Source organism: Bos indicus x Bos taurus, chromosome 20 (genome assembly GCF_003369695.1).
Source record: "Bos indicus x Bos taurus breed Angus x Brahman F1 hybrid chromosome 20, Bos_hybrid_MaternalHap_v2.0, whole genome shotgun sequence".
NCBI classification, from domain to species: domain Eukaryota; kingdom Metazoa; phylum Chordata; class Mammalia; order Artiodactyla; family Bovidae; genus Bos; species Bos indicus x Bos taurus.
The window spans coordinates 26,012,723-26,040,221 of NC_040095.1; the positions used below are offsets into that span (position 1 = coordinate 26,012,723).

General features: G+C 38.8%; 1 protein-coding gene across 1 annotated transcript in view; it reads right to left on the reverse strand.

Moving 5' to 3' along the window:
• ITGA1 (integrin subunit alpha 1) overlaps positions 1-27,499 on the reverse strand; it is a 182,000-nt gene that overhangs the window by 78,710 nt on the left and 75,791 nt on the right. Inside the window, exons 3-8 of the mRNA XM_027519949.1 lie at positions 23,670-23,782; positions 21,162-21,250; positions 20,930-21,041; positions 19,896-20,023; positions 6,171-6,319; positions 1,972-2,122 (exon numbers count right to left, since the gene is read on the reverse strand). Coding sequence (XP_027375750.1) covers positions 1,972-2,122; positions 6,171-6,319; positions 19,896-20,023; positions 20,930-21,041; positions 21,162-21,250; positions 23,670-23,782 — 742 coding nt within the window. The remainder of the gene's footprint in view (positions 1-1,971; positions 2,123-6,170; positions 6,320-19,895; positions 20,024-20,929; positions 21,042-21,161; positions 21,251-23,669; positions 23,783-27,499) is intronic.

Below are 27,499 nucleotides of genomic sequence, written 5' to 3' on the forward strand. Positions count from 1 at the left end.
GACCCCACTGATCTCTGTGAAACCAAGATCATCTTAAAGAAGAAAAATAGGTGAAGCTCTACAATTAACTGCTGCTACAAGGACTTGCTGGTATCATCTTGGAACTAACCATAGTTTCAGCACAAGGAGGGACCTGTGCTATAATTAATGTTGAATGTTGTGTATATATTCCTGCTTTATCTGGCAATATATCAGCCACCCTAGATGACATGAACGGTCAGGTAAAAGCTATGTCTGATGATGATCTTTCTTTTTGGACTTCAGTCCTATCTTGAGTGAAGGGTGATTGGTGGAAAACTATATTTACCATTGTTATAGTTGCCTTGATAGTTCTGCTTTGTGGATCCTGCATTTTACAAAGTATTATGAACTTTGTAACCCAGAGCTTGGTGTCATTCTCCCAAATTGGCAGTCAGAGAGCCAGGGTGCAATATGTCCCTATGAGTGATGCTCATACTATGAGTTAAGAGCATCAAGAGGGGGGAATGTAGGAGGAAACAGACAGAACGGGCTCCATCTTGAAAGCAGGACTCCATTTTGGGCCGGACTGTGGACTTTGAGCTCTTGCCCAGGATCTATGGAAACGACATACCAACTGGAAAACCAGACCTCCCGGATGCAAGAACCCCAGGGCTCATACCTAGACTTTCCATTGCCTAAAAGAATACCCTAATTATCTGTGTAACCAAATAGAATCATAAATTCTATTATGCTTATTGGGGTATGACCACAAGCCTATTGATAATTGTCCACTGTTAACTACCTAGGCTTAAGGCATATGATCACGGGTTAACTTTGATTGTATCTTTCTCTTCCTTTGTTCAGACTAGTTTCAGGGAACTTGGGGAGGTGGGTTTGGGCACGTACACTTAGGGTATATAAGGTTTTCACAAAAACTGGTTGGGGTCTTTGGCTAAGAGGAGACACTGCGTTGGGCCCGCCGGTGTAATAAACTGCACTCCACTATCTGCATTGTCCTTCTGAGTGAGTTTGTTTCCCGGAACACGTGGCTACAACAGTAGTAGCAGGAAAGGTAATGATGGATTGAATAATAATTGGCAAATGACAACTTAAAGAAGTAACAACAAGGGGAATGAGAAATAATGGACTGTTTTAATTTTTTAAAAATCTTATACCCCAAATGAAAAAGAAAATGTTGCAACTATTTATAACCTATCACCTTGGTTATAAAATAAGAAATAGGCACCTTGCCTCAGGGAAGCAGTGACTCAATTGTGTGTTCTGGGACTTCATCAAGGATGAATCTCTTTTTCTTCCCTACCTACAATTGGATGGGGTGTCTTTCAACTGTTCACACTTTTGAAAGGAAAAAGGGAAATATCACTGACTAAATGCTGAAAAACAAATTGTGGGTAATAGCTGTTGTTACTGGGGCTTGGTGATGGGCAGGAAAGCCTGGAATGCTGCTGTCCATGCGGTCACAAAGAGTTGGACACGACTGAGACACTGAACTGAATGAACTGAACTATAAATAAAAAGGATTTTGTTGAAAAGCAATTTTGGTTGAACTTTTAGAGTTCTGAAATCTTTCATTCTCTATTAAATAAAAAATCAATTTAAGAAACCCCCTTCCCCCAAGGCTGAAGGCATATGTTCTTCTCCCTCCATCCCTCCATCTTTTCCCTTTCTCTTCCACTTTTCCCCTCCCTATTTCTGTCCCTTTCTTTCTCTCTCCCTCCCTCGCTTGCTTCTTCTTATGCATTTTCTCCCTTCTCCCTCCTCAGCCTTTCCTCATTTTCTCCCTTCCTTTCTTGTAGTGATTGTTGGCTGAGTCTCCAGTTGCCTGACACTATGTTGAAGACACAAAAGGGGCAAGACCTAATCCTGCCTCCACAGAGTTTACTTCCAAACGGAGACACTTCTGTTTTCCAACCTTGCTTGCATAGCTCATAAAATAATCATGATATGCACACACCAGAGCCCGAAAGCCATCTCCAGCCCCATACTTACAGCTATGGAAAACCGCTGAATGCTTTCATCCTCACAGTCCTGGATGACCTTATTCAGCCGGTGGTTGTCATGGGACTCTCCATCTGTCACAATTACCATGACTTTTTTAACCCCTCTTCGGGCACCCCGGGCTTCAGTGAAAGCCTCTTTCCTGAAATAATCACAGACAAAAGAGGAGCAATTCAAACATCAGCCCAAGTTTAGGCAAAGTGAACACAAAATGAAAACACTGCCAGCTCCAGGGAGCCCATTAACATTGACTCCCATTGTTCAAGCCAGGAGCCATGATGCTCATTGTTTGTAATAGGTTAAGATTTATTCCAGATGATGGAGAGGTTACCATTTTGCTAATCACCATTTATCCCTTGTGGGATATTTTGTTTACCCAAAAGGCAGCAGTCTTTCATTCTTTAGAAATTTCAAAGGGAAGGTGTTGACTGGAGCATACAGAAGTTTAGAGAAGGTCAGATTTTAAATACTCTCCCAGACCCACCTTTCTCTGTAAACATTCCTGTCTCACTTGACAGTCCTCTTTCTGTCTGCTTTTGGCAGAAGCTTTTGCTTAACTCTCACTTCCCACACCTAGTCTGACATTCACGGAAGAGTGTGGCCATCTTCTGAGCTACTGAGTGGGTGTGGGAGAAAACGGAGTATCTACATGGCTGTGAGTGCTTGAGAGTGCGCTTGGATATAGGGTAAAATTTAGACATAGGAATTAGACTGCAGATGGCCGTGGTCTGAGTCAGTGACAGAGTCGGGTTCATGGGGCAAGGAGGGTTTGGCTAGCTATGAAAGGTTTGGTCTGAATTAAGTTTGAGGACAAAGGCTGCTGGGGATGAGGTAGGAGGAGGTGGTATAGAGAGAAAGGACACATTGCGCTAACTTCAAAAAAGGAATTTTGATTTAATTCAACAAATATTTATGGAAAGTGATGGAAGATAGGGGAAACTGACAATTTTTGTTTGTTTTGCATCTCTTGCGTGCACACACGCGCGCACACAGAGGCACATTTTCCCTTTATTACTTTCTTTTACTCACTTCACGTTCCCCTCCAGAGTCTTGCACAAGAAGAGTACACTTTACTTAGGCTTAAAACAATGAATGGATTTCATATAATATTTTTTTTAGATTTTGGTATAAAATGTACCAATCATTGTACTGAATAGTCTATTTAAATATTTTACTTTGGTCAAAAGAAAATAAGAAAACAACAGAAAGATAAATATTTTACTTTGGTCATGAGGACAAACAGCTGCAGTTTGGAATACACCAAAGAAACACCTCTTGTTTTAACCTCCCAACGGTTTGCCACGGTAAATATTAGTTCTAATGTAGATACACAGTAAATGCACGGTAGCGGGTATCTTGTGAGGAGGGAGAGAGGATTCTGGTGATGTGAGCAAAACAATTCATCTGTGCTTGTTTTCCCTTTAAAAGGACTTACAGCAAATATGACAAGATGTTAAGAACTGGTGATTTTGTTTGATGTGTACATAGGATTTTGTTGTACTATGTTTTTTAATTTTCAATTTTTCCTACAATTTTCAAAAGAGAAAAAGAAGCTTTTTTTTTTTTTTTTTTTTTAGTACTGACCACTGGGGAATTGTGTATCTCTGCCCTCTATACCAGACAAACAGATTTTTTACTTCTTTCTATGTACAAAGGTGAAAAATAGATGTTAGAGTCTAGTCTTTAAATGAAATCTGGACATGGATATGATGAGATATCAATCCTTTTTACAATTCTGATTCCTTTCAGCAGGTGTCCCCAGCCTCGAGGATCAAATGCCTGATGATACGAGGTGGAGCTAATATAATAACAGAAATCAGGTGTACGATAAATGTAATGCACTTGAGTGATCCTGAAACCATCCTCCTCCTGCCCAGTCTGTGGAAAAATTGTTTTCCACAAAACCAGTCCCTGGTGCTGAAAAGGTTGGGGACCATTATCTTAGAAGATTGCCAAAATCTCCTGACTCTCTTGAAGATCAAGGCCATAACTGAATGAACATCAGCTGAAGGCGATGATTAAAAGACGTTCCTTAAAGAAAATCTGGTAGCTGTGAAACCAGGACTGGCTTTCTATGGGTAGCATTGGCAGAGCTCATGTGTGTAGCCTTTATGTTTCAAATATCTCCTGCAAATTGTGTTTGATCCCCATTTACCACCATCCATTATTCTCTCTTTAAAATGAGCATTGACCAGTCTGCATGGTTTCATACATTAATATACCCCAGGACAATCTCTTTCTTTGGGACAGGAGAATCCAGGCTTTATGAGTAAATAATGTGAAGCAACCAAAAGAAAGACAATTTGGGGTAGGGATAAGGGGACACAAAAATATGTTTAACTAGGAAACACTGAAAATGAAAGTAAGGATTCTAAATATTTAGAAATACTGTTTGAACTGATCCTGCCTGAAAAGAATAAAGAACAATTAAACATGCAAAACTAATTTATAAGAAGAGTACTTAGCAATATCATCATGGAGTTTTATTTATATACAAAACTCAATAAACTCTATGTCCCACAGCTAGACCCTCTGTGAAAACACAGAGGCAAAAGCCATATAGGGACATGGTATTCACAGTGGTATTTATGCAGGAGCAAATGCAGTCAGAATATTTCATCAGTGAGTTTTCAAAGATGAATATTCATTCTTAAGTGGTTGCCTTTGGAAGACACAGCTCCCTACAGGCTCAGAGTTTCAAAGAACACTTTGATTTACTTTGAATGTACACCCACATTTAGTCAATTATTTAAGAATTATTTAAGAATGTGCACTCAGCACACCTAAACATGTGCACTTCTGTGCATGCAAACTGGTGATCCTATGGGCAGGTAAATGTAAAATTACCCCATCTGTTTGTGGTTATTTTTCTCACAGGTCCCATATTAACTATAACCACATGCTTTTCTAACATTTATAAGTCTGAAGCGGAACATGAAAGTTAAAATTTTTGAAGATCCAATCCAGTCTTTGGAGTATCCATATTAACCGTTTTAGCCCTCTTAGAACATGGATCTTAACTGGCAGGTGGAATGAGAGGACGGGCTTTTCAGAGGCAGGTGAGAGTCCAGAAGCTGAAGGCTCTTAAGAGAAGGATCCTTAACGTTAGTCATAGCGCTCATTAGATTTCCTGTGATTTTGGTACTGTTTAGTTTTTGTTCAGAAGATTTCATGGTGATTAAGGGGGAGAAATAAGCAAAAGAGCTGAGTGGGATCAGGAAAAATACAGAAAAGAGGATGCTCTACTCTGTAAGGAAAGGACAGTTCTGTAGATGCTTGTAGAATGCAACTCAGCCAGAATGGATTATGTGCACTCCATGGAGGAGACTGCAGAAGGGAGGAAAGGAGGAATGTCAATTAGAGGGAATTTCGGGAAAGTGAGGAAGAAAAAGAGAGGGTACCAATGATGAAATCCTTTCCCCTTTTCAACCTTTTCACTGAAAATGTTTCAAATAAGACGTTAATTTGCCTTCTTAAAAACACTTATTTGAGAACTTGAACAACTCTACATCTGTAAATTTAAATCTGTGAAATGCTGTAAAATTATAGATATATTATGGTATACACATATACTGAATTAGAAGTGGACTAATTTAATCCATTTTTTATACCGAGACTACTAGAAGCTGAAAACAGAGAATAAAGGGAAAAGATATTATATAATATTACATCTTGGTACCCAAGAACGTCATGCTGTAGACCAAGTGGTTTTTTTGACTGGTTCTGCATCAATCAAAATCTTGGAATAAAAGGAAAGATAAGAAGAATGGTGAGATTGTAAAATAGAAAATTTGATCCTATAATTATTAGCTAATCAGTTGAATCTGATTTCAACAAGGTGGCTTTAAATATTACTAAGGTATTAATAACTGTTCCATTAATACTCCAAAGCACTAGACTGTAAGCAGGTATTTTTGCACAGTCTTTTACTTTGGCTTATTATTATTATTTTTTAATCTATATACCTTGCTGTGGGCTTTCCAGGTGGTGCTAGTGGTAAAGAATCTGCCTGCAATGCAGGAGACCTGAGACTAGGGTTCAATCCCTGAGATCTGGTTGGGAAGATCCCCTGGAGAAGGAAATGGCACCCCAATCCAGTATTCTTGCCTGGAGAATCCCACAGACAGAGGAGCCTGGCAGGCTACAGTCAGCAAATAGTTGGACACAACTGAGTGTCTGAACACACATACCTTGCTGTGTCTATTCCAAGGGCTGTCATGGTCTGCCGGCCACCTCTCTGGACTATTTTTTTTGCTGCAACAAGCACCTCTTCTGTTGATGAGTACTTATTGAGGTTGAACTCATGAGTTACATTTTCTCCATACTGTACAATTCCAACCTGAAATACCAAGTCACTGTGTTATCCATCTAGCAGACTTTCATTTTAACTGTCTTCAGTTTAAACACATGGATCAAATGTAATAATACAAGTTAGTCTTTCCAAAGGGTTTAAAACTCTACCAATACACAAATCCTTCTACTTTGACAGCAATAATCATTGCCATTTGTGAATATTCATATCCCAAAGGACACAAATGAGAGTGCTTTAATAAACCTCTCAAATGATTGGTTTCTCTCTTCAACAGTGTTTACTGAGTGACTCTGGCAGGCTTTGGGATTGAACATGAAACTGACATGGTCTCTGCCTTCATGGAGCTTCTAAACTATAGGGAGACAGAGAGATTAACCACAAGAATTATTCAAACACAGCTTCAACTGCAAAGTGTGAAAAAGGCTGTACTAACCGAAAAGCTATTACTGGCAAGTATAACCTAGAAGCGTAATTTAAAATGGGGGCTCAGGGAAGCCCTTTCAGAAGTGATTTTTGAGACTTAAAAGATATGTGCTAGGAGGGTGGAGGCCCGTCCTGGATGGCAAGTGTGAGGGTGGGTGGGGTCCACACTAAAGGAGCTGCGCCTGTGAAGAAACTGAGATGGCAAAGAGGTAGGTGCTCTGAGAACATCTACCTCTTGAGGAACAGCTGCCTCTGGACCTCTTGCTCTTGGTCCAGAACAATGAGTCTGGACCAAGCTGGGAAGAAAGAGGGGAGCAAGATGAAGGTGGACGAATGATCAGGGATGTTTTTGGCAAGGACACGTGTGTGTGCTTCCTGTTTCAAGTAGCTCAGCTATAGCTTCATGGTTCCTAAACTAGCCCTTCCCTTTCTTGTTCCCTGTCTTCTCTCTCTCTTACTGCCATACTCGTTCATTCCTTCTTTCCCACAGGTGGGTAGTGCAAGCAGCTAACTGCAAAGCCACCATGAAGTAAAAAGACTGAAGGTTAAGCGCAACTGATTCACTTCCCCTTGCCCATTTTCTTAATCCTTTTTCTGAACCCTCCTTTGAAGGTTGGTGTGAACCAATAAACTAACCTATATCAAGAACTGTGCCTGAAGTTACTCTTTGTTTAACCTTCCTACCCCCAAATTAGGGACTCAGAGAATTCTTTACCCAAAGGACTGTCTTTTTCTGAAAAGAAATTTTTTTTTTTTTAATTTTTGACTGTGCTGGGTCTTCATTGCTGCAAGGGCTTTTCTCTAGTGATAGGCGCGGGTTACTCTTCATTGCGGTGTGCGGGCTTATAGTGGTGGCTTCTCCTGGTGAGGAGCACAGGCTCTAGGTTGCGTGGGCTTCAGTAGCTGCAGCTCCCAGGCTCCAGAGCACAGGCTCAACAGATGTGGAACATGAGTCTCGTTGCTCTGCTGTATGTGGAGTCATCCTGGATCAGGATGGAACCCATGTCTCCTATATTGGCAGGTGGGTTCTTTACCACTGAGCCACCAGCCTTTGAAGAGATTTTAAATTACTTTCCCAATGACCCTAACAGCTTTTAACCAGGAATTCAGGGAAATACTGAATAATTACTAAGGAAAACCATGTAGGTTTGCCATCGTCTTTGTGTGTATAAATGCTCAGTGTAAATAAAAGTAAAATTATTTTGTTATTTAGATATAATCATTGTGCCTAATTTATGGTCCCATGCTGAACAGAAGTTATTGAAAAGTACTAGGATTTAGTTGGGCAGTGCTGTGTTGCTATAGAAGTTAACTGCTCATCCATTCAGGGCGTCTTACAGAGTTGGTTTTGTTTTTATTTCTCTTTGTTTAGATTTGATTAAGCAGGAGACTAAAGAACTTTGAAAACTGTCACTCCTGTTATTATTCTTAGATATTTTACTACTTGGATGACTCTATCAAACACCCTAGTCTCTTATTTATTTGACTTCCTTGGCGTTAGTAATCTTTTCCTCTAGCTCACCTATGTCATCTGCTTCCAAGGTCTTCGCCTTGACCTTGTCATCTGGAAAAATTGCAGCACCTCAATCTCAATGTCAAATGTTCTTTTCTCTGACCATTAACTTTGGCTCATTTACCTAGTATATCTAATTCATCAATTCCTTGACCACATTAAGACTTCCCATTAATTCATATATGTTACTTTTTTTTTATCCAACCTAGATTCCATGATCCATCACCATAATCATTTACGTGCAAACATTTATCTCCTTTAACCTTCTTTCCCCTGCATTAACTAATTTGGCTAAGTTCCAACTGTGGTTAAGTCCAAATATCTCCTCTGTGAGTGATCCTCTGACACTGAATGCTGTTAGACAAAAACCACATACTTCGTAGACTGGTTTCACTTTAAAGTTTTGCTCATGAATCCCAAATAAGGTTGCACACAGCACTGCCCAACCATCCTAGTACTTTTTAAGAGTGAGTGTGCTCCCTTCAAATTCTGGTGATAAGGTGCTAACTCCTCAGGAAAAAGACGGCATCTCCTTTACACATGGGGAGGAGTTCACGTGAGAAGAGAAGGAAATCATACCAACTAAATAAGGCTGCTTTATGATGTAACACTTTACATTTACAACACACTTTTCATATCTTAGAGAACATACTATGAACCATTGGATTACTGGGGAAAATTGGGAAAATATAACATCTCAGTAAATCAGATATCAATGTTTTATGTCTTATTTCTATCATATCTATCTATCGATCTCTCTACTTAACATATATTTCACTTTTATAAGCTCATTCTTTTGTAAATACTGGGATATAAGAGAACTCGTAAAGGCTCATTCCCTCACCCTTTGTGTATACTTTGCTTCTCACCGCTGTTCCCGAGACTTTCATCAGATGATTGTCCTTGGACTGCTAGAGCTGCTTTGCCCCAAAGGTTCCAAGAGTCAGCAGTGTCTGGACTTTTCTCCCTCCTCATCCCTTGCCCTGCTCCACAGGCAAGGCCTGAGTGCAGGCAATGCAGGATCGGGCCCTTGACTTAACCTGGAGCCCCTTCCAGACCCAGCTTCACCTGAAGCCACATGCTTGCTTGCACTCCATGGCTGCTCTGTTTTGCTCCCCCAAATCACCTCCTATTTTCTTTTGGAAGCACTCCCTTTGTAAACTGCTATCACTTGGCTCCTGCTCTCAGAGTTTGCGTCTGGGCGATTGGATCTAAGGCAGTTATTATCTACACTTCTGCATTCTTTCTTCAGCCCAGGCCAGACATCACTGACTGCCTTGAACCTGGACCATGGCAATCATGGTCTCTGCACTGCTGATCTCCTTCCCTCCATTCCCACTGTCTTCAAATCCTTCTACATAGTGGTGGTAGATAAACTGTGTTAAGAGTCTGCTTCTATCACATGCCTTCCTTATTCAAAAACTCCAATAACTCTTCATTGCCTACATCAATGACTTTGAAATATACTTTAAAAGAGAACTGTAATTCTAATTAAAATAGAAAATAGATACAACTTCAAGCTGCTTCTTGAAATACTAGGCCTATAGGTTAAAATTCAGTTTTCCACCCCCTGAGTTTCAGCCACCCAACCATCTGGCCTTACCTTCTCTCATCATCCTCATCTTCAGGATTCTACCCAGACCAAATGCCCTTTCTTATCCCTGCAACTAAGCTAAGTCCTACCCATTTGGTAAGATTCAAGTTTCACTTTCTATGCAACTTTGTCCACCAAGTTGCCAATAGAGTCCATAGTGATCTTCTCTTTCTCCAAACTCTGAAGCAAACTTGTCTGTGCTGCTCCTGTGAGCACTGCATTCTTCTCAGCTTTTGTACACATGCTTTATCTCTCAACGACATTATAAGTTCAGAAGGGGCAGGCAGGGGTAAAGAGCAGGACTGCGTCATAGCTGTTGGTATTCTCTTATCCTGGACCACTATTTTGCTTTGCTCACAGTTGACCCTCATGCATTCTTACTAGATGAGTGTACCACTTCACACAGGCAAGTAGAAAACTGAGATAGGAGGGAAATAATGATAAGCAGAAAAAGAGAGATATGAAGAAGCGTGGGAAATTAGAAGAGTGGGCAGTGGGAACTCACATCTCAGGAGAATGACATTCAGTGTAGGTCCCTGGCTGACACAGGGGTTCTTATTTTATTAGGAATCAGACGGAAAAAGGTTTCTGCTGTGTTTTCCTCAGAAAAGGGTGCCATTTATTAACTTTCATCACAGGAAAATAGTCACATCACTAAACGTACGTAATGCTTTGTGTGAGACTCACTTTAATAGGAGCCATTTAAGTCCCAGCTTAGTTTATAAATTTAATGCAGGTGAAACAGATCTATACTAGCATAATGGGTGTAGGTGCATATATAACCAAGTCAAATAAATACGAGAATTAAATAATGAGAGAAAAAGTGATGAACACGCATGGTGAGGGAATGAATAGAAGAGAGATTCACAAGCACATTTATTGTCTCACAGGTCAGCCCTCAGGGAGGAAGGAGGATCCAGCTTCCTAAACAAGTTGCCCAGGTCAAGAACAGACAGCTAGTTATAAAAGCAGAATGGGAGAAAGCAAAGCAGTCTTGAGCCTGGAAAATCTGTCAAGGATGATCATTAAAGACATTTAAATCATTTCAGAAATTGAGAAAAAGATAAAAAACCCAATAGTCATCATATTTGACTTGAAGCAGCCAATTGTATTGGAATGGTCCAAAGACCCAGAGGGTGGAGCTAAGCAGAGAACTGGAGAGGAGTAGTAAAGAGAGAACGATTCTAGGCCTTCTTACTAAATGAAAAAATGTAGGCACAACTGGGTTAGCTCTGGGCCTTCTTTAGGGAGAATGGGAAGGGTAGCTTATGGCATCAGTATAAGATAAGTGGGTGAAGATAGTAAAATTAGACTCTTTTTTTAAAAAGATTTTTTATATAGACCATTTTTAAAGTCTTTATTGAGTCTGTTACAACATTGCCCTGTTTTCTGTGAGGTTCTTTTTTGGCTGCTAGGTATGGGGGATCTTAGGTCCCCACCAAGGGATCAAACCCACACCCCCTGCATTGGAAGGTGAAGTTTTAACCACTGGACTGCCAGGGAAGCCCCAACAATAAACTCTTACAAAGTGAGGCATGAGTAACAATAGAGGAACAGTTACTGTTCAGAGACAACTGTCAGGGACACATTTAACTCCTGGGGAGATATAGTTCGAACTTCTTGATTAAGTAGTTATAATTGCAAGCTGATTCACTATAGCATAAATGAGGCACAGAACTGGCTGAGAATCCTGCTACATGAGTAAGAGGAATACTTAGGACCTCCCACTTCAGCATAAAATTTACATTCATGTTTCAGATAAACCCCAAACTGATGTCTCCTTACCCTCCTTTTCCAGGGAATACTAACTTTCTAAGTTGCTAGGTATAATTTTTTTAAAAGTCCATAATCACACACTTTCAGAAAGCAATCATTAAAACAAAGTTTAACAGTTTTTCTGTCTGTCTGCCTCCCTCTGTTGTAAGTAAAAAAGGCCACACATTTCAAATAATACAAAAGAGCAAGGCTTTCCCTTACTCCTGAATTGCTCTGCACTGACTCAAAAGTGGATTACTCTGAAAGTGCTCTAAGAGTCTTTAATATGAAAACATGCATTGTGAATCACAAATTGGAAGACCTGATATATTTTATTCTTAATTAAGGGAATTTATTTTTTATGTGGAACATGTTCCACACCTCAAACAGCATAGCTTGGAAAATATTATTTTATTCAAATTGTGAATTACCTGCTTATAAAGATCAATTCATTGTTCTGCTTCATTCATGCCTGTTATATGTATGTCACACTGTCATGGATTGCTTCCCTGGTGGTGCTAGCAGTAAGGAACTCACCTGCCAATGCAGGTAGACATAAGAGATGCAGGTTCAATCCCTGGGTCGGGAAGATCCCCTGGGGAAGAAGATGGCAACCCACTCCAGTATTCTAGCCTGGGAAATTCCATGGACAGAGGAGCCTGGTGGGCTACAGTCCATGGGGTCACAAAGAGTTGGACACGACTGAAGTGACTTGGCAAACAGTCATGCATTGCAGTTTTCCAAATATAGGCCTTGACTTTAAGTTGGAAGTTTTTCAGGATTAGGGACAGAGTTTTAGAGTTTGTTATTTATATTGCTATACACCTAGCATAATACTTGATCAATAAGATACTTTGTAAATATCTGCTGAATTAAAATGAATTATCCAAGTGGCTTCCTTTCTTTTAAGAGTAGAGCAAGGAGGGAAGTGAATGTGAGGAATATGGAAGGAATGATGCTGTTAGAAATCACAAAAATAACTATTTTTTTTTCTCATAAAAGGTCACAAAAGAATGACAAGAGAGTTTAAGAAAGAGAAATGTTTAAAGTAGTTATTATATATACTACATCAAGGAGTTGTGAAGGAATGGAATTATCTCCTTCTTTAGAATTCTACCATTACTTTGTATTGTTAAGTTAGAGTTATAACACCAGTGCCTAAATTGTAATGCCCAGCATGAGTTTAGATTGGATAGTTAATACTATCCAATCAATGGCCTCTTTAGGGGAATAATGACAGGGAAGCACCATAAAGTTTTCTTTGTGTTTGTAGGATGTACAACTGCTTTACATAATAAGTCCTCGGTCTTTGGGTCTGGTCATTTAATGTTTTCCTTTACCGAACTACAGTGCAAAAGCCCTGCCTTACAACACACTGCTGCTGCTGCTAAGTCGCTTCAGTCGTGTCCGACTCTGTGTGACCCCATAGAAGGCAGCCCACCAGGCTCCCCCATCCCTGGGATTCTCCAGGCAAGAACACTGGAGTGGGTTGCCATTGCCTTCTCCAATGCACGAAAGTGAAAAGTGAAAGTGAAGTTGCTCAGTTGTGTCCGACTCTTAGTGACCCCATGGACTGCAGCCCACCAGGCTCCTCTGTCCATGGGATTTTCCAGGCAAGAGTACTGGAGTGGGGTGCCATTGCCTTCTCCTTACAACATGCTTCTACTGTAATTAATTAGAGTATGAATTCAAGTTAACTGTCAACATAAACCATTCTGAGACCATGTTAACTGAAACTGGGCTTAACCTTTGTCCCTACGGAGAGGCATATGAACAGGACTGGCTCACAGGTAAACGAAATGTATTCTCAGAAACACAATAAAGTTGGTATATGATAGGTCTTTAGTTGGTCTCTTGCTTGATGGAAGGTGATGCAATGAAATTGACTCATACTCAAAAATACGATGCTGGAAGGTGTTAAGAGGGGGAAGACTATGGGAGAAATTGAGACCAGAAGTGAATGGGGCTACATGTGTTGAACACCTGAAAAGAAAAGCCTAAAACACAATGTTCAAAGAATATTCAAACTATCACACAATTGCACTCATTTCACATGATAGCAAAGTAATGCTCAAAATTCTCCAAGCCAGGCTTCAACAGTATGTGAACCAAGAACTCCTAGATATTCAAGCTGGATTTATAAAAGGCAGAGGAACCAGAGATCAAATTGCCAACATTCACTGGATCATTGAAAAAGCAAGAGAATTCCAGAAAAACATCTGCTTCATTGACTACGCAAAAGCCTTTTACTGTGTGGATCACAACAAACTTCGGAAAATTCTTAAAGAGATGGGAATACCAGACTACCTTACCTACTTCCTGAGAAACCTGTATGCAGGTCAAGAAGCAACAGTTAGAACCAGACATGGAACACCAACATACTGGTTCCAAATTGGGAAAGGAATATGTCAAGGCTGTATATTGTCACTCTGTTTATTTAACTTATATGCAGAGTACATCATGCAAAATGCTGGGCTGGATGAAGCAAAGCTGGAATCAAGACTGCAGGGAGAAATATCAATAACCTCAGATATGCAGATAACATGATAACACCATCCTTATAGGAGAAAATGAAGAAGAACTAAAGAGCCTCTTGATGAAAGTGAAAAAGGAGAGATAAAAAGCTGGCTTAAAACTGAATATTCAAAAAATGAAGATCATGGCATCTGGTCCCATCACTTCATGGCAAATAGATGGGAAAACAATGGAAACACTGACAGACTTTATTTTCTTGGGCTCCAAAATCACTGCAGATGGCAACTGCAGCCATGAAATTAAAAGATGGTTGCTCCTTGGAAGAAAAGCTATGACCAACCTAGACAGCATATTAAAAAAGAGAGATATTACTTTGCCAACAAAGATCTATCTAGTCAAAGCTATGGTTTTTCCAGTAGTCATGTATGAATGTGAGAGTTGGACCATAAAGAAAGTTGAGTGCCGAAGAATTGATGCTTTTGAACTGTGGTATTGGAGAAGATTCTTGAGAGTTCCTTGGACAGCAAGGAGATCATACCAGTCAATCCTAAAGGAAATCAGTCCTGAATATTCATTGGAAGGACTGATGCTGAAGCTGAAGTTCCAATACTGTGGCCACCTAATGCAAAGAGCTGACTCATAGAAAAGACCCTGATGCTGGGAAAGGTTGAAGGCAGGAGGAGTAGGGGATGACAGAGGATGAGATGGTTGGATGGCATCACCGACTCAATGGACATGAGTTTGAGCAAGCTCTGGGAGATGGTGAAGACAGGGTAGCCTGGCGTGCTGCAGTCCATGGGGTCACAAAAAGTTGGACATGACTGAACATCTAAACAACAACAAAAACATAATGTAGAGCAGTGTCTTGGCAGGGGAGAGTCCCTACAATCAAGTCTCTTCTAGCTCGATGACTTCATGAAGCTGAATGGGAGAGTGAGAGATGATGGTCACTACAATAATGATTTTTAACACAAAGAGAAATTTAAAAATTCGAGAAATTACATTTTTCCAACATAAATGACTTGCCTCCTATTTGCTAGGCAACACACAAACTCTGAACTGTATTCTATAAATAGAAGGATTAATGCACAACACTGTTATTGTGGAATTCACATTCCACCAGGAGAGATGGAATCATGAAACAAAAAGCGATGCTTCTGAGTGATGAGAGCAGTTGATTAACGGTGTGCAAATGCTGTGGGGATGTGGAGGGGAAGGGACTTTTGGGGGGAATAGCCATAGGGAAAGTCATATTTGAATTGAGTCTCAAAAGTTCGCCTAGCACGTGGGGACTGGGGTGGAGAAGGGCTTTCCAGGCAGAGAGAATCCTGTGAACACAGAGCGATGTGTTTAGGGAAGGTCAAGGCAGGAGTGACTGCAGGCCAAGAAGAGAAGGAGGCAGTGCCCAGCAGTAGGTGACAAGTGATTTATAATTCACTGGAGAGCTTGAGTATTATTCAGCAGACAGAGATAGGAGATTTTTATCCAGGGAAATGTCATGATCTGAACTTTACATGGGAAAAGTAATTCAGATGAGTGATGGATGGAGATAGGGGACAACAGAGACAAGGAGGCTAGAGAAGGAGATTCGCCTCATTCACCACACAACCTGATAGACCAGGGTTTGGCTGCACGCCTCAGACAGCCTTCTCAGGCCTCAAAACAATGCTTCAGCCCTCAGATTTAAGGCTCCTAGGAAACGGCCATAAAATGTGTAGTAAAAAGAAAGATAAATAATATTCCTAAAATTTAATTAATTTCCCCCTTTCATTTTGCCTGGTTTAATGTCATGCTACACTCTTGATGGGAACAATCTAGACATTGTTCCATTAGTATATTTCACTTTTATATCAAGCCTCACAATTTACTGGTTTTATTTAGGGTAATGCACTTGTATATGGCATATTTATATCATTCTCATTTATTATTAAAAGCAATGTTATGTTTAGGTATTGAGGATCAATAAGACCTCCATAATGTTTATACCATCATATCTTTTATGGCAAGCTCAGAGTGAGTGCTTCAGGTTTGTTTTTATAGGTGGTTTTTTAAAAGGTGATTTTATAGCCTTTACTCTGTCTTGGATAAAAATTTGGTTTGCAAAAGTTCCTTGACTATGTTTGCAAAAGTCTTAATGGGACCACACAGAGAAACGGGAGAAATTGTGAGTAACTATTTAGGGTTGATGTTTTCGTCATTTGCATTGCATTTTCCTAATGTATACTAATTGTCGTATGGAAACTTTAACACAAGTTTTAAAATTTATTTTCCTCCTTCCCTTCCTTCCTTCCTTCCTTTTTTTTTGGGGGAGGAGAAAATTACTTCCAGAAATGGTTCATATCTTTGAGACTACCTTCCAATAACTGCAATTGCTACATGAAAAATCTATGACTGCAGAAAGTAGGCCATAATACTCGACCTTGATCAAGTGAATAACTGTAATTAATATAACAAACAGGAACTCACAAGGTATAATTAGAATGTAAATTTTGGGGGGCCCATGATCCCTGTAAAACTTATTTAGGGTTAAATTCTTCTACTCCCACTGGATGGACAGATAAATGTCTTATGGCTTTTCTTATTTTTAGTTTTAAAATATCTATTTTTTTAAAAAGCTCTATATTTTAATTTAGGCTGTACAACATGAAATTGCTGTATTTGTAAGTAAAAAATGATCAAATGGCTTGAGGAGAATGGATACGTGTATATGTATGACTGGGTCCTTTTGCCGTGTTCCTGAAACTGTCACAACATTGTTAATCAGCTGTACTCAATTAAATCTTCTCTCCTCCTCCTTTTAAGGGAGGAGAGAAGCATGTAGTTGAGGAAGGGGCATGATTGGCTGTTTCTTTGTTTCTCTGCTCCTGCCCCTTAGATTGCCAATTGTAATTTCATGGACACAGGGAGGGAAGATAAATAAATAAAGGGCACCGAAATTCTACTGGTGCCGATCCAAGATGGATCAGGTTCTAATAACAGGTATTACCTTTTTAGTGGGCTCTTTGGAGATCTCCCTTCACCTGCATCCTCGCCTGAGTGAACACATCTCACTACCGTGATCCTAGGAATTGGGGATAGTGTCAGCTGTTCTGTGCAGAGGCTTCCACTCACTTCCAGACGGTTCTATGGACAGGAGCAAACAGGACTCCATGACAAGTTATGAGAAACATACGTTCTTTGTACTGATAACTTTAGGTGTGAGGCCAATCCTAGCATCGTGACTTGCTTGTCAGCAGCCAGACAGCTATCTTGCCCTTTAGTGTAGGAGTCAGGCACTCAGCAATTGTGTGTCCCAGCCTTCCCAAGCTCACTGTATGATCCTACCAAAGCCTTTCTCACCAGGCTCTTTCTATAGAGAAACCCTCTTCACAAATTTGGCCAACTCTATTTTTAGTGCGTTTATATCCTTGATATGGATGAGGAGTCTGAGTCCCATATCTAGCTCTTAAATTTTCAGTTTTGCAACTTCTTCTGGGTAATACCTCTCAAAATTCATTTTTGTAGCTGCCCCTTTCAGGAATGGAGAGATAGGGAAGCTAAGTAAGGGGGAGGGAAAATTTCAGAAGCAAATTCTGCGAATCTTAGGGCAGGATTGGGTGCTTCAAATGAAAAGGGAAAAAAAACTAAAGTAAAAAAAAAAAAAACCTATTTAAATTATGTTAGCAACCAACCAAGAGAAAAAATGATTGTTAAAGCAAATTGTTAATGTTTTTAGAGAGAATTACTGTAAGACCACATGAAAGAAAACATACTTTTTAGTATACATTTCTTTGAAATGAAAGTATCTTTTTAAATCATTATGAATGAATTTCTTATCTGACTGCACTAAAGGAAGATCAAACTTTGAAGAACATTTAAATATGTTGTACTTAAAGCCCTATTAAATAGATTTTGGCAAAAGTGATGGCTTAGTGAATGTCCTTCTCAAACTCTTTTGTTTAGAGAATTACTTATGAAACTAGTCATTAATACAGCTTAAGCCAACATAGAAAAAGGTTAGAAATCACTGAAGTATAAACACGAAAACCCAACATATAAATAATATACTTAGAAGACTATTAAAATGCCAGCTAATGAAAAAGTCTCATTAAAATGTTCACCTATCAGAGAAAAATGCAAAAATGCATTCAGTATGATACACACACTTAGTCAACAGGTGCTCAGTAAAGGGCCACTAAAAAAGCCCAGCAAAGCACTGGGCTGACCACTGACAAGGATAAAAAGAGATATAAAGGCTTCAGTCTTGAGGTCCCTGTAATCTGGAGCATGCAGTAAGCACAGACACACACATCTCACATATCAACACAATAATTCATTAGTCCATGGTTTCTCAACTTTAACCTGTTAAAAATTATGTGGATTGCTTACTTAAACTGTAGGCTCTGTAGCCTCACTCTCAGACATTCTGATTTTTTAAAGTCTGGGGTACAATCCAAGTACCTCTGGTATTCAGAAGTGGGAATTCCACGAGCCACACTCGGAGAAACATTGTTATACAGAAGCTCCACGAAGGCAGTGGCCAGGTCTGTCTATTTTTTCATGATTATCCAAGCCCTCACACAGAGCCTGGTACATAGTAAACCCTCAGGAGAAACCTCCAAACAAAGGAATGAATGAGTCTGGCTAAACTCCACCATGAACGATGCAAGCAAAATATGACATAAAAACTCAGCAACTTAAGTAGCTCCTCCCTCAGTAGGAAGCAGGTTCCCTTGAGTGAAATCTGAAGGTGCTACAAATGACTCGGTGCACAGGGCTGCATTCTGAAACCTTTCTCTTTGTGGACTGGGGTCCTGGAACCGAGGAAATGTGACCTGATTCTTCTCAGCAAGTTTCTGTCCCTTCCATTCACTGGTAGCATCTGGACCCCAAGGTTCACCCCCATTCCTCTGAATGGAGCCACTGTTCCCTCCCAGAGAGACATATAACTCCTCGAAGCCCACACTGGCAGGCTGGAATTCAAATGGTGCTTGACAGAACAGCTCTTCTATTGGGATCTTACTACGGAAATGTAAAATTAATTATAGCTCTCATAGATGGAAACTTCAGAACTGCAGCAGAGTTCCTTGAGCATATAAGCAATTGATTGTTAGCTGTTTACAAAACTGAGTTGCAGACACCAATCCTCACTGAAGCAGTGATTATTCCTCTAAAATAGCCTTGTAGGTTTTCTTCCTAAAGTTGTGGAGCAACTTCAAACATGTCACAGCTGCACTAATTTCCACAAATAGCTACAAAGAAATAAAATTTTTACAGTGTAATAGATAAATGTAAAAGTAAAATCAAATATTCAGATGACCCCAAAATACTACAGATTTTAAAAATACTCCATTTTTTCCCCAAGGGCCCCTGGTGGCTCAGACGGTAAAGAATCTGCCTGCAATGCAAAAGACCCAGGTTCGATTGGGTCAGGAAAATCCCCTGGAGAAGGAAATGGCTACCCATTCCAATATTCTTGCCAGGAGAACTCCATGGACAGAGGAGCCTGGCAGGTTACAGTCCATAGGGTCACAAAAGAGTCAGACACAACTTAGCGACTAACACAAAAATACTCCAAGACTGTCATTAATTTTTGGAAAGAAAGGATGGATAAGAAGATAAAACAGGATGGATAAAACAAGTGGAAGGGAGAAAGCTCATTGTTGGGAACGTGGTAAGAGAGGGGAGAGCTGTGATCAGCAGTTTAAATTCAGGTATGTCAGAGCAGGCAATTTTATATGGAATAAAAAATTCATCCTGAATTTTAGCTTTATTGATGAATTTGTATTCTGAATATAATCTTATTAAAAATCTCTGCATATGTATCTTGAGGACAACAGAAATCAAAACATGAAGTCACATACCTGTGTCTGTTTAGGACCAATATCCATTCTTTTAAGAAGGTCATTTAAAAAAGCTGTAACACTTTCCCAGGGATAAATGCTGTTAGAACCATCCAGCACGATGACTATGTCTAGCTGAGTGCTACATTCTGCAAGAAAAAGAGTCAATCATGCAAATTTGGCATCTATCTTTAGAGGAATATGAAATGGTTTCATGGTTGAAAGAAGCTCATTTAAAAAGATGATGTTCTTCAGGGCTTCCCTGGTGGTCCAGTGGTTAAGAATCTGCCTTGCAATGCAGGGGCCAGGTTCGATCCCTGGTCGGGAAGATCCCACATGCCACAGAGCAGCTAAGCCAATGAGCCAAAACTACTGAGCCTACATGCTGCAACTACTGAAGCTTGCCCGCCTAGAGCCCACCCACCACAACTAGGGAGTACTCCCACGTGCCACAGCTGGAGAGAGCCCACATGCAGCAACCAAGACCCAGCACAGTCAAAAATGAATAAATAAAAAACACATAAATCTTTTTTTAAAAAGATGATATTCTACAAAATGGACACATTTCTTTTAAAACCAGAAAAAAAGAGTTTTTTAGATAAAAAGTAAAGGTGATAAATATTCACTGCATTCAGTAACAATTGGTTTGGGATTCACATCAAGTAAACTACATCTCTACTTAATTTTAATTAACACTGTATGAGTTATCTTTGGAAATTTTTTTCAATATTAATTCTGTATACAGTTCTCATTCCATGTGTATTTCAAATGAGTTTATCTTCCTCAAAGAAATTCACCCTTTAAATAAAAACAATGTGACAGCTTTAGCTCTGATGATTAAATATGACTCTGTAAAGGTTACTTACACTAATATCAGTTCCAAAAATAGCAGTGAGGTTTGGTTATATATTGGCAAAGCAAACATTTACCTAAATTGGTAATGCTGGTAGCCAAGAAAATACTTCAAGCTTTTTGGTATGCTCCTGTGTATACATATATCTCATCCATTGCTTACGCTTTTTAAACATTGCAAAAACACTGCATAAAATCTGTACCTTGTACAGGGGCAATGGAGTTCACGACTTGAAATGTGGGGCTGACATCAGAACAGATTCCAGTTGTGTAATGCAAATGTCCACATCGATAGGCATACAAGGGCCCACATGCCTTTTAAAAAATTTAAAAAATTAAAACCATTAGATTAAAAATTACATAACAGATTTTTATGAAGATTTATGATCACAGAATTCCTAGTTCATTAACCATCATTACTCTTCCTTTTCTTACCAGAAACCCTCCTTTTGGGTTGGTGACTAAAGTTGATCCAAATGTCATGTTCTCCTTTACTTCCGTGACATTGGGAATTGATGTATTAACTAAAAATAGAAGAAACTTTTATGAGAGTGGAAAACAAAGTAAAATTAAGTGACTTCGCATAAAAACCTTCTGTTTGCTTTGTTCATATCATAGGACATTCTTCTTTTGGTTCAACTAAATAATCTTCGAAGTATTATTAAGGAGTATAATAAACAAGCGAAGGCAGAAAACTGGCTTTTGTCTCCGAAGCTTTGTCTGGGTCACTGTCTCAAATACTTTTGCTGAACTGTAAAAGAATGCACGACTATCAGGGCAATCAGAACACGGGACAGCCTTTCACACATTTTTTGCTAATTAAATTATAATATTTAGTCTCATAATGTAGATACGAAGTAAATTTACACACTCATCTTATATGTTATATCTACATGTTAAAAATGACCAATGACAAAACGATTTCTGGCAAGAAGAAGGAAAATGGGTAGAAGAACAGAAAAGAAAACTCAAACACAAGATTTTAACCATTATATTCATCATCACAGGGACATTAACAGGGTTACAAAGAAAACCAAAGCAAGATTAGAGCAGTGGTCAGGATGTTTGGATAAAGACATAATGAAGGGACTACATTTGACATTACAAATAAGAACATTGGGCCCTAAAGCATGCAAACCTGGGCAAAAAGAAGTTCCACTCACATTAAAATAGGAAAAAAAAAAAAGATTAGACAGGAAAGGCAAAAACTTCTAAAACCCTGCTTAGCAGAGTGTTAGAATATTTAAAAGTGGCAAAACTCAAGTTCGAGAAAGACTCGTCTCACTGTTCATGCCTATAATTTTTTCTTACTGTAAGTTTACATGGGAAATGGAGGCAGAGATTGATTCCTGAATGGTCACAGTGACCTCTTAGTCTGAACACAGCCTTTGTCTTGGAATCCAGTCTGGTTTGCTTTGAAAGCATCTGGGACTGGTCTTGAATAACCTGGATTAGAGGTTTTAATACTAGGGTTGAGCATTCCTGGGATGTTAGGAACTATAGCAGAAACTTTCCTATTGTTCTTAATGTAGCCAGTCCCCATGTTACTGTTGAAACTCTATTCCAGTTTCCAATAACGGAGGAGTAGCTTCTATCAGAACAACCCTTTGTAAACAACAACTATAAATTTTAGGAAAAGGAAAAAAAAATGGAACAATCATCCCAAGGCATTGGAAAACAAAGCAAACCAGGCAGAAACTGGAAGAGTCTACACTCGTAAGAGGAGATTAGCACTAGATGAGTTTCCTGTTTTTGTGTTTGTTTGTTTTCCCCAAGGGAAGGCCTGAGCCAGTGGCTAAACCTCAAATAGGATGCACAGTCTTCCTGTCTAAAAGGAACAGAGGACGGAGAATGGGGCAGTGACAGTAATGTCAAGTGAAGGGGGAGTATTTTGGAAAGGAAGCCACAAAAGCAGAGTTTCAATATACACAGATATATTCTTTCCAAATACCTAAATGACCTGAATTGTACATGTGCAGAGTAAACGTCACACAGCCCAGCTAAAAAATTAGAAGAATTGAGTAGAGATTTTAAGGGCTTCCCACTGCTGTTTGGAAATTGACTTCAGCCAAGTAACTGCCTGCTAAAACAAAAAGTTAAGACTTTCCAAAGACACATAACAAGATCTAGAATCTCCACACTTATAATTCAAAAGTTTAATCCAGGATACAATCCAAAGTCACTAAACAGAAGAAGAAACAGGAAAACGTAACCTAACTCCAAGAGAAAGGTAATAAATGGAAAGTGACGTTGAGATATTCCAGATGTTGGAATTATCAAGTGAGGCTATTAAAGCAGCTATTAAAGCTATGGTCTTGAATATTAAAAAAAAAAAGTTCATAATGAACAAGCAGGAATTTGAAAAAAACTGAAAAATACAGTATCTTAAGAAAACCTGCAGAGGTTGAGTCATTTCCAAGGCACTTAATACTGTACAGAACACTGACAGGGTTCTAATTCCTACACAGCTGTAGCAGGAATTTTCTAGTCATGTTCTATCTATGATATTTCTATCAAATATGTATATTTCAATATAAATTTACCTTGTGCTATTCTCTTTTTTAAAAAATTAAATTTCTCTATTACAATTTCCTTGTGTGCTATTTTCTTTAAAAAATACTAAGTTAAATTTTGTGGAGTAAATGTGATGAATAGGTTTATTTAGAAAATTTCTTTTGTGTTACTGCTGAGTTTACAAAGGATTCTGGACAATGGAGGCAGTTAAAAGTTACAGAACTAGTAAGACCTTCTCAGTCTATGGCTATTCTATGATGAATTTCTAAAGCAAATGAAAGGCAGAAGGAATAGAAATACGTGAATGATAAAAACTGAAGAATTTTTATAGATGACTTCTGGTATTTTCTTGAGTTGGTTGAAATTTACTTTCAGTGTGAATGCTGGGCATAGTTTAGGGTCAGACTTTAACATTTTGACTTTACTTACCTGGGAGATCCAACTTTATGCAAGGTAATGATTCACTTCGCCCAACTGGACATTTATAGACATCTCCAGTTCTGTTCTTGGGTTGGCCAACTAAAGGAGACCCAATAAGCACCCTGGAAGTTAAAAGAATCAATTAACATTTTTGAATAATGAGAAACATTTTATTTTTGTTACTGTATGACTAGTTCTAAGATGACTGACAGTAGCTCCATAGACATAATTAGAATAGTCATCCTCAGTAATTTAATGTTATTTAAAATAAGCAGAGTGTCTTCTCCAAATTGCAGATTGATTTAATAAAAAAAAAACAATAAAATACATAGGAGAGAGACTTGAGAATATTTTATTTTCTTGTATCATGTTACTTTAATATATTTTTTATTTGGGGGATGAAAGCATAATTATTGGTTAAGCCTGCTGCTGTGTTAGTTTACAAAACACACATGGAAGTATAAATGACTTTTTCCCAAGGGAAACTGATAATTTCACAGAGAAGTCAGGAAAAAGAAACATTAGATCATCAGATTTAATGTTAGTATATGCTTAGTTTGTAAGTACTTAGAAAATAAAGATAGTTATGAGACAGGTTAAAACCACTTATTTTTTTAGACAGAAATATGAAAACATTCTAACAATAATTAATGGAAAAGTATAATCATGATTTATTTTAGTGCTAGTGAAAGCCATTTAACAAGGTCCCCTATAATATCTTCAGGAATACAATGGATGAATGTAGTTGAATGTTAAAATACTTGTTGGGATCCACAGCCGCTCATTCATTGCTTGGGGTTGACTTAGACTATATCTTTGTTAATGACTTAAGTGAAGACACAGAAAGCATAAAAGTATTCTTCAAGTAAATCAGTATACCTATGTGGGCATTCAGAAGTGTCCTAACATTCTGGAACAAGAAATTTAAACTAGTAAAATTTAATAAGAACCTATGTAAATAACTTCACTTATCTTGTGTACTATTATCTACATCAGAACAGAATGTGAGAAACCTGATTTAATAAAAGTTCATGTGAAAAAGTCATGGAAGATTTAGTTGACAGCGAGAAAACAGGAGCCAATAGTGTATTTTAGAGCCAACAAGGCTAACGTGACCTTAGGCTGCAGTGCTAGAAATAGATGCCCTGGTCGAGGAAAGTGATAGCCCCTCTGTGCTCTGCACTGTCGGGACATGTCTGGAATCTCCAAATTAAGAGAGACATAGGCACAATGGAATGTATTTAGGAGGCTATGATTTAGATAGTTCAGAGCTTGGTAATTTTGTCAGACCAGAGATGCTCAAGGGAAAGTTGGGGAGGTTTAGTGTGGAGAAAAAATATCTGAAGGAGAACTGAAAGGTTGTAAAGGGCTGTAGGTGGATTGGGCATGCCTTTTTAAATTTTTCAAAATTTGAAAGTTTGCCATATATAAAAGGGAAGGGATTTTTAATAGAAATGAGTTTTACAACAATTGTAAATATTGAATTGTTGAACAGAATCCCTAAAACATGGCTGTGATATAATGCCTTTGCAAAGCCATTTCTGATATACATAAATAACCATAAAAATGTTCAAACCCTTTAACACATAATTTTTACTTCTGGGAATCTATCCTAAAAAATGAACTAAATTAGGGGAAACAAGCTTGATACATAAATTATAATGCTTATAGGGTATATATAACCATGAAAGATTAAAAGAAATGTGATCAACAGCAAGATTAATTAATTACTGTAAGGCCATTCCATAGAATATTGTGCAGTCATGAAAAGAACAATAGTTAATAAGACTGCATGGTAGGATAAAAATTATAATCTAATTTAAAATAAAAACCTACCTAATTTATTGAAAACTTATGACAACTTGAAGCAAAAGATACCAAATTATATTCAATGTACTTATAAAAGCAATGGTAATAATAGTCTGGATTTATTGAATTTATACCATTCTAAGTGCAGACTGGTTCCAAATGGGAAAAGGAGTACGTCAAGGCTGTATATTGTCACCCTGCTTATTTAACTTATCTGCAGAGTACATCATGAGAAACGCTGGACTGGAAGAAGCATAAGCTGGAATCAAGATTGCCGGGAGAAATATCAGTAACCTCAGATATGCAGATGACACCACCCTTATGGCAGAAAGTGAAGAGGAACTCAAAAGCCTCTTGATGAAAGTGAAAGTGGAAAGTGAAAAAGTTGGCTTAAAGCTCAGCATTCAGAAAACGAAGATCGCGGCATCCGGTCCCATCACTTCATGGGAAATAGATGGGGAAACAGTGGAAACAGTGGCAGACTTTATTTTTTTGGGCTCCAAAATCACTGCAGATGGTGACTGCAGCCATGAAATTAAAAGATGCTTACTCCTTGGAAGGAAAGTTATGACCAACCTAGATAGCATATTCAAAAGCAGAGACATTCCTTTGCCAACAAAGGTCCATCTAGTCAAGGCTGTGGTTTTTCCAGTGGTCATGTATGGATGTGAGAGTTGGACTGTGAAGAAGGCTGAGTGCCAAAGAATTGATGCTTTTGAACTGTGGTGTTGGAGAAGACTCTTGAGAGTCCCTTGGACTGCAAGGAGATCCAACCAGTCCATTCTGAAGGAGATCAGCCCTGGGATTTCTCTGGAGGGAATGATGCTGAAGCTGAAACTCCAGTACTTTGGCCACCTTACTTTGACTCATTGGAAAAGACTCTGACGCTGGGAGGGATTGGGGGCAGGAGGAGAAGGGGACGACAGAGGATGAGATGGCTGGATGGCATCACTGACTCGATGGACGTGAGTCTGGGTGAACTCCGGGAGATGGTGATGGACAGGGAGGCCTGGCGTGCTGCGATTCATGGGGTTGCAAAGAGTTGGACACGACTGAACGACTGAACTGACTAACTGAACTAAGTGCTCTCTATGTCTTAAGTAGTTTAATCTCCAGAAAATATAGCATGAACTTTGGTACTAGACTTCCTGAGTTCAAATCATGGTTTTACCCTTTACTTAGCTGTATGGTTTAGGACAAGCCAGTTTTATTCTCTATGCCTTAGTTCCTTCATCTGTAAAATGGAAATAGTAAGAGTAGCTACCTAACACAATCATCAAAAGCATGAAATGATTTACTATATATAAAATGTTTAAAACAGTATGTGGCTCATAGCATGTGCTAAGTGTTGGGTTTTTTATTATCACTATATATATTTTCAGATGATGGAACAACATTATCTATGTAGAACACAGATTCAAAGGAAGTACACCAAAAAACAAATTATATTAAGGAAGTTATGATTAAATTTTAGGGAATTACCCCCTCCCCCCCCAATATTTGCAAAAACTTTTGTAATGTGATTTATTAAACTAGTTTTATAGTTAAAAATAGTTTGGAGAAAAGTAGTAATGTGTTATGAAAGTATTTAAGTTGAAACTAGATAGATTAATTAATGTTTACAAAGAACATCCTACATGCTCAGCATTAACATTAATGCCAGGCCCTCAGAATACAAAATAGATAAAACACCATTTTTTAGGTGGCTTAAAACTTAGCAGAGGAGCAAATCTACAGATGTAGGGTCATTCCATAGAATACTGTGTACTGATAAGGGTTACTTCTGTGGCATCTGGGCCCAGTCTTGTGAGGAACATCTCAGAAACCACATGGAAAATATATGAGCATGCCAGGAGCATGGCTGAGGTCCTGAGAGTAAATGCTACCAACTCACTAGAGGACAGAGCAAAAAGACGCTGAAGGCTAACATATAGGGGGAAGTAACACAGGATTTTAAGAAACAGAGGAAGAAAATCGGTAGGAGAGATCAGAGAGGGAAAGAGAGAACCCGAAAACAGTGACATCACAAA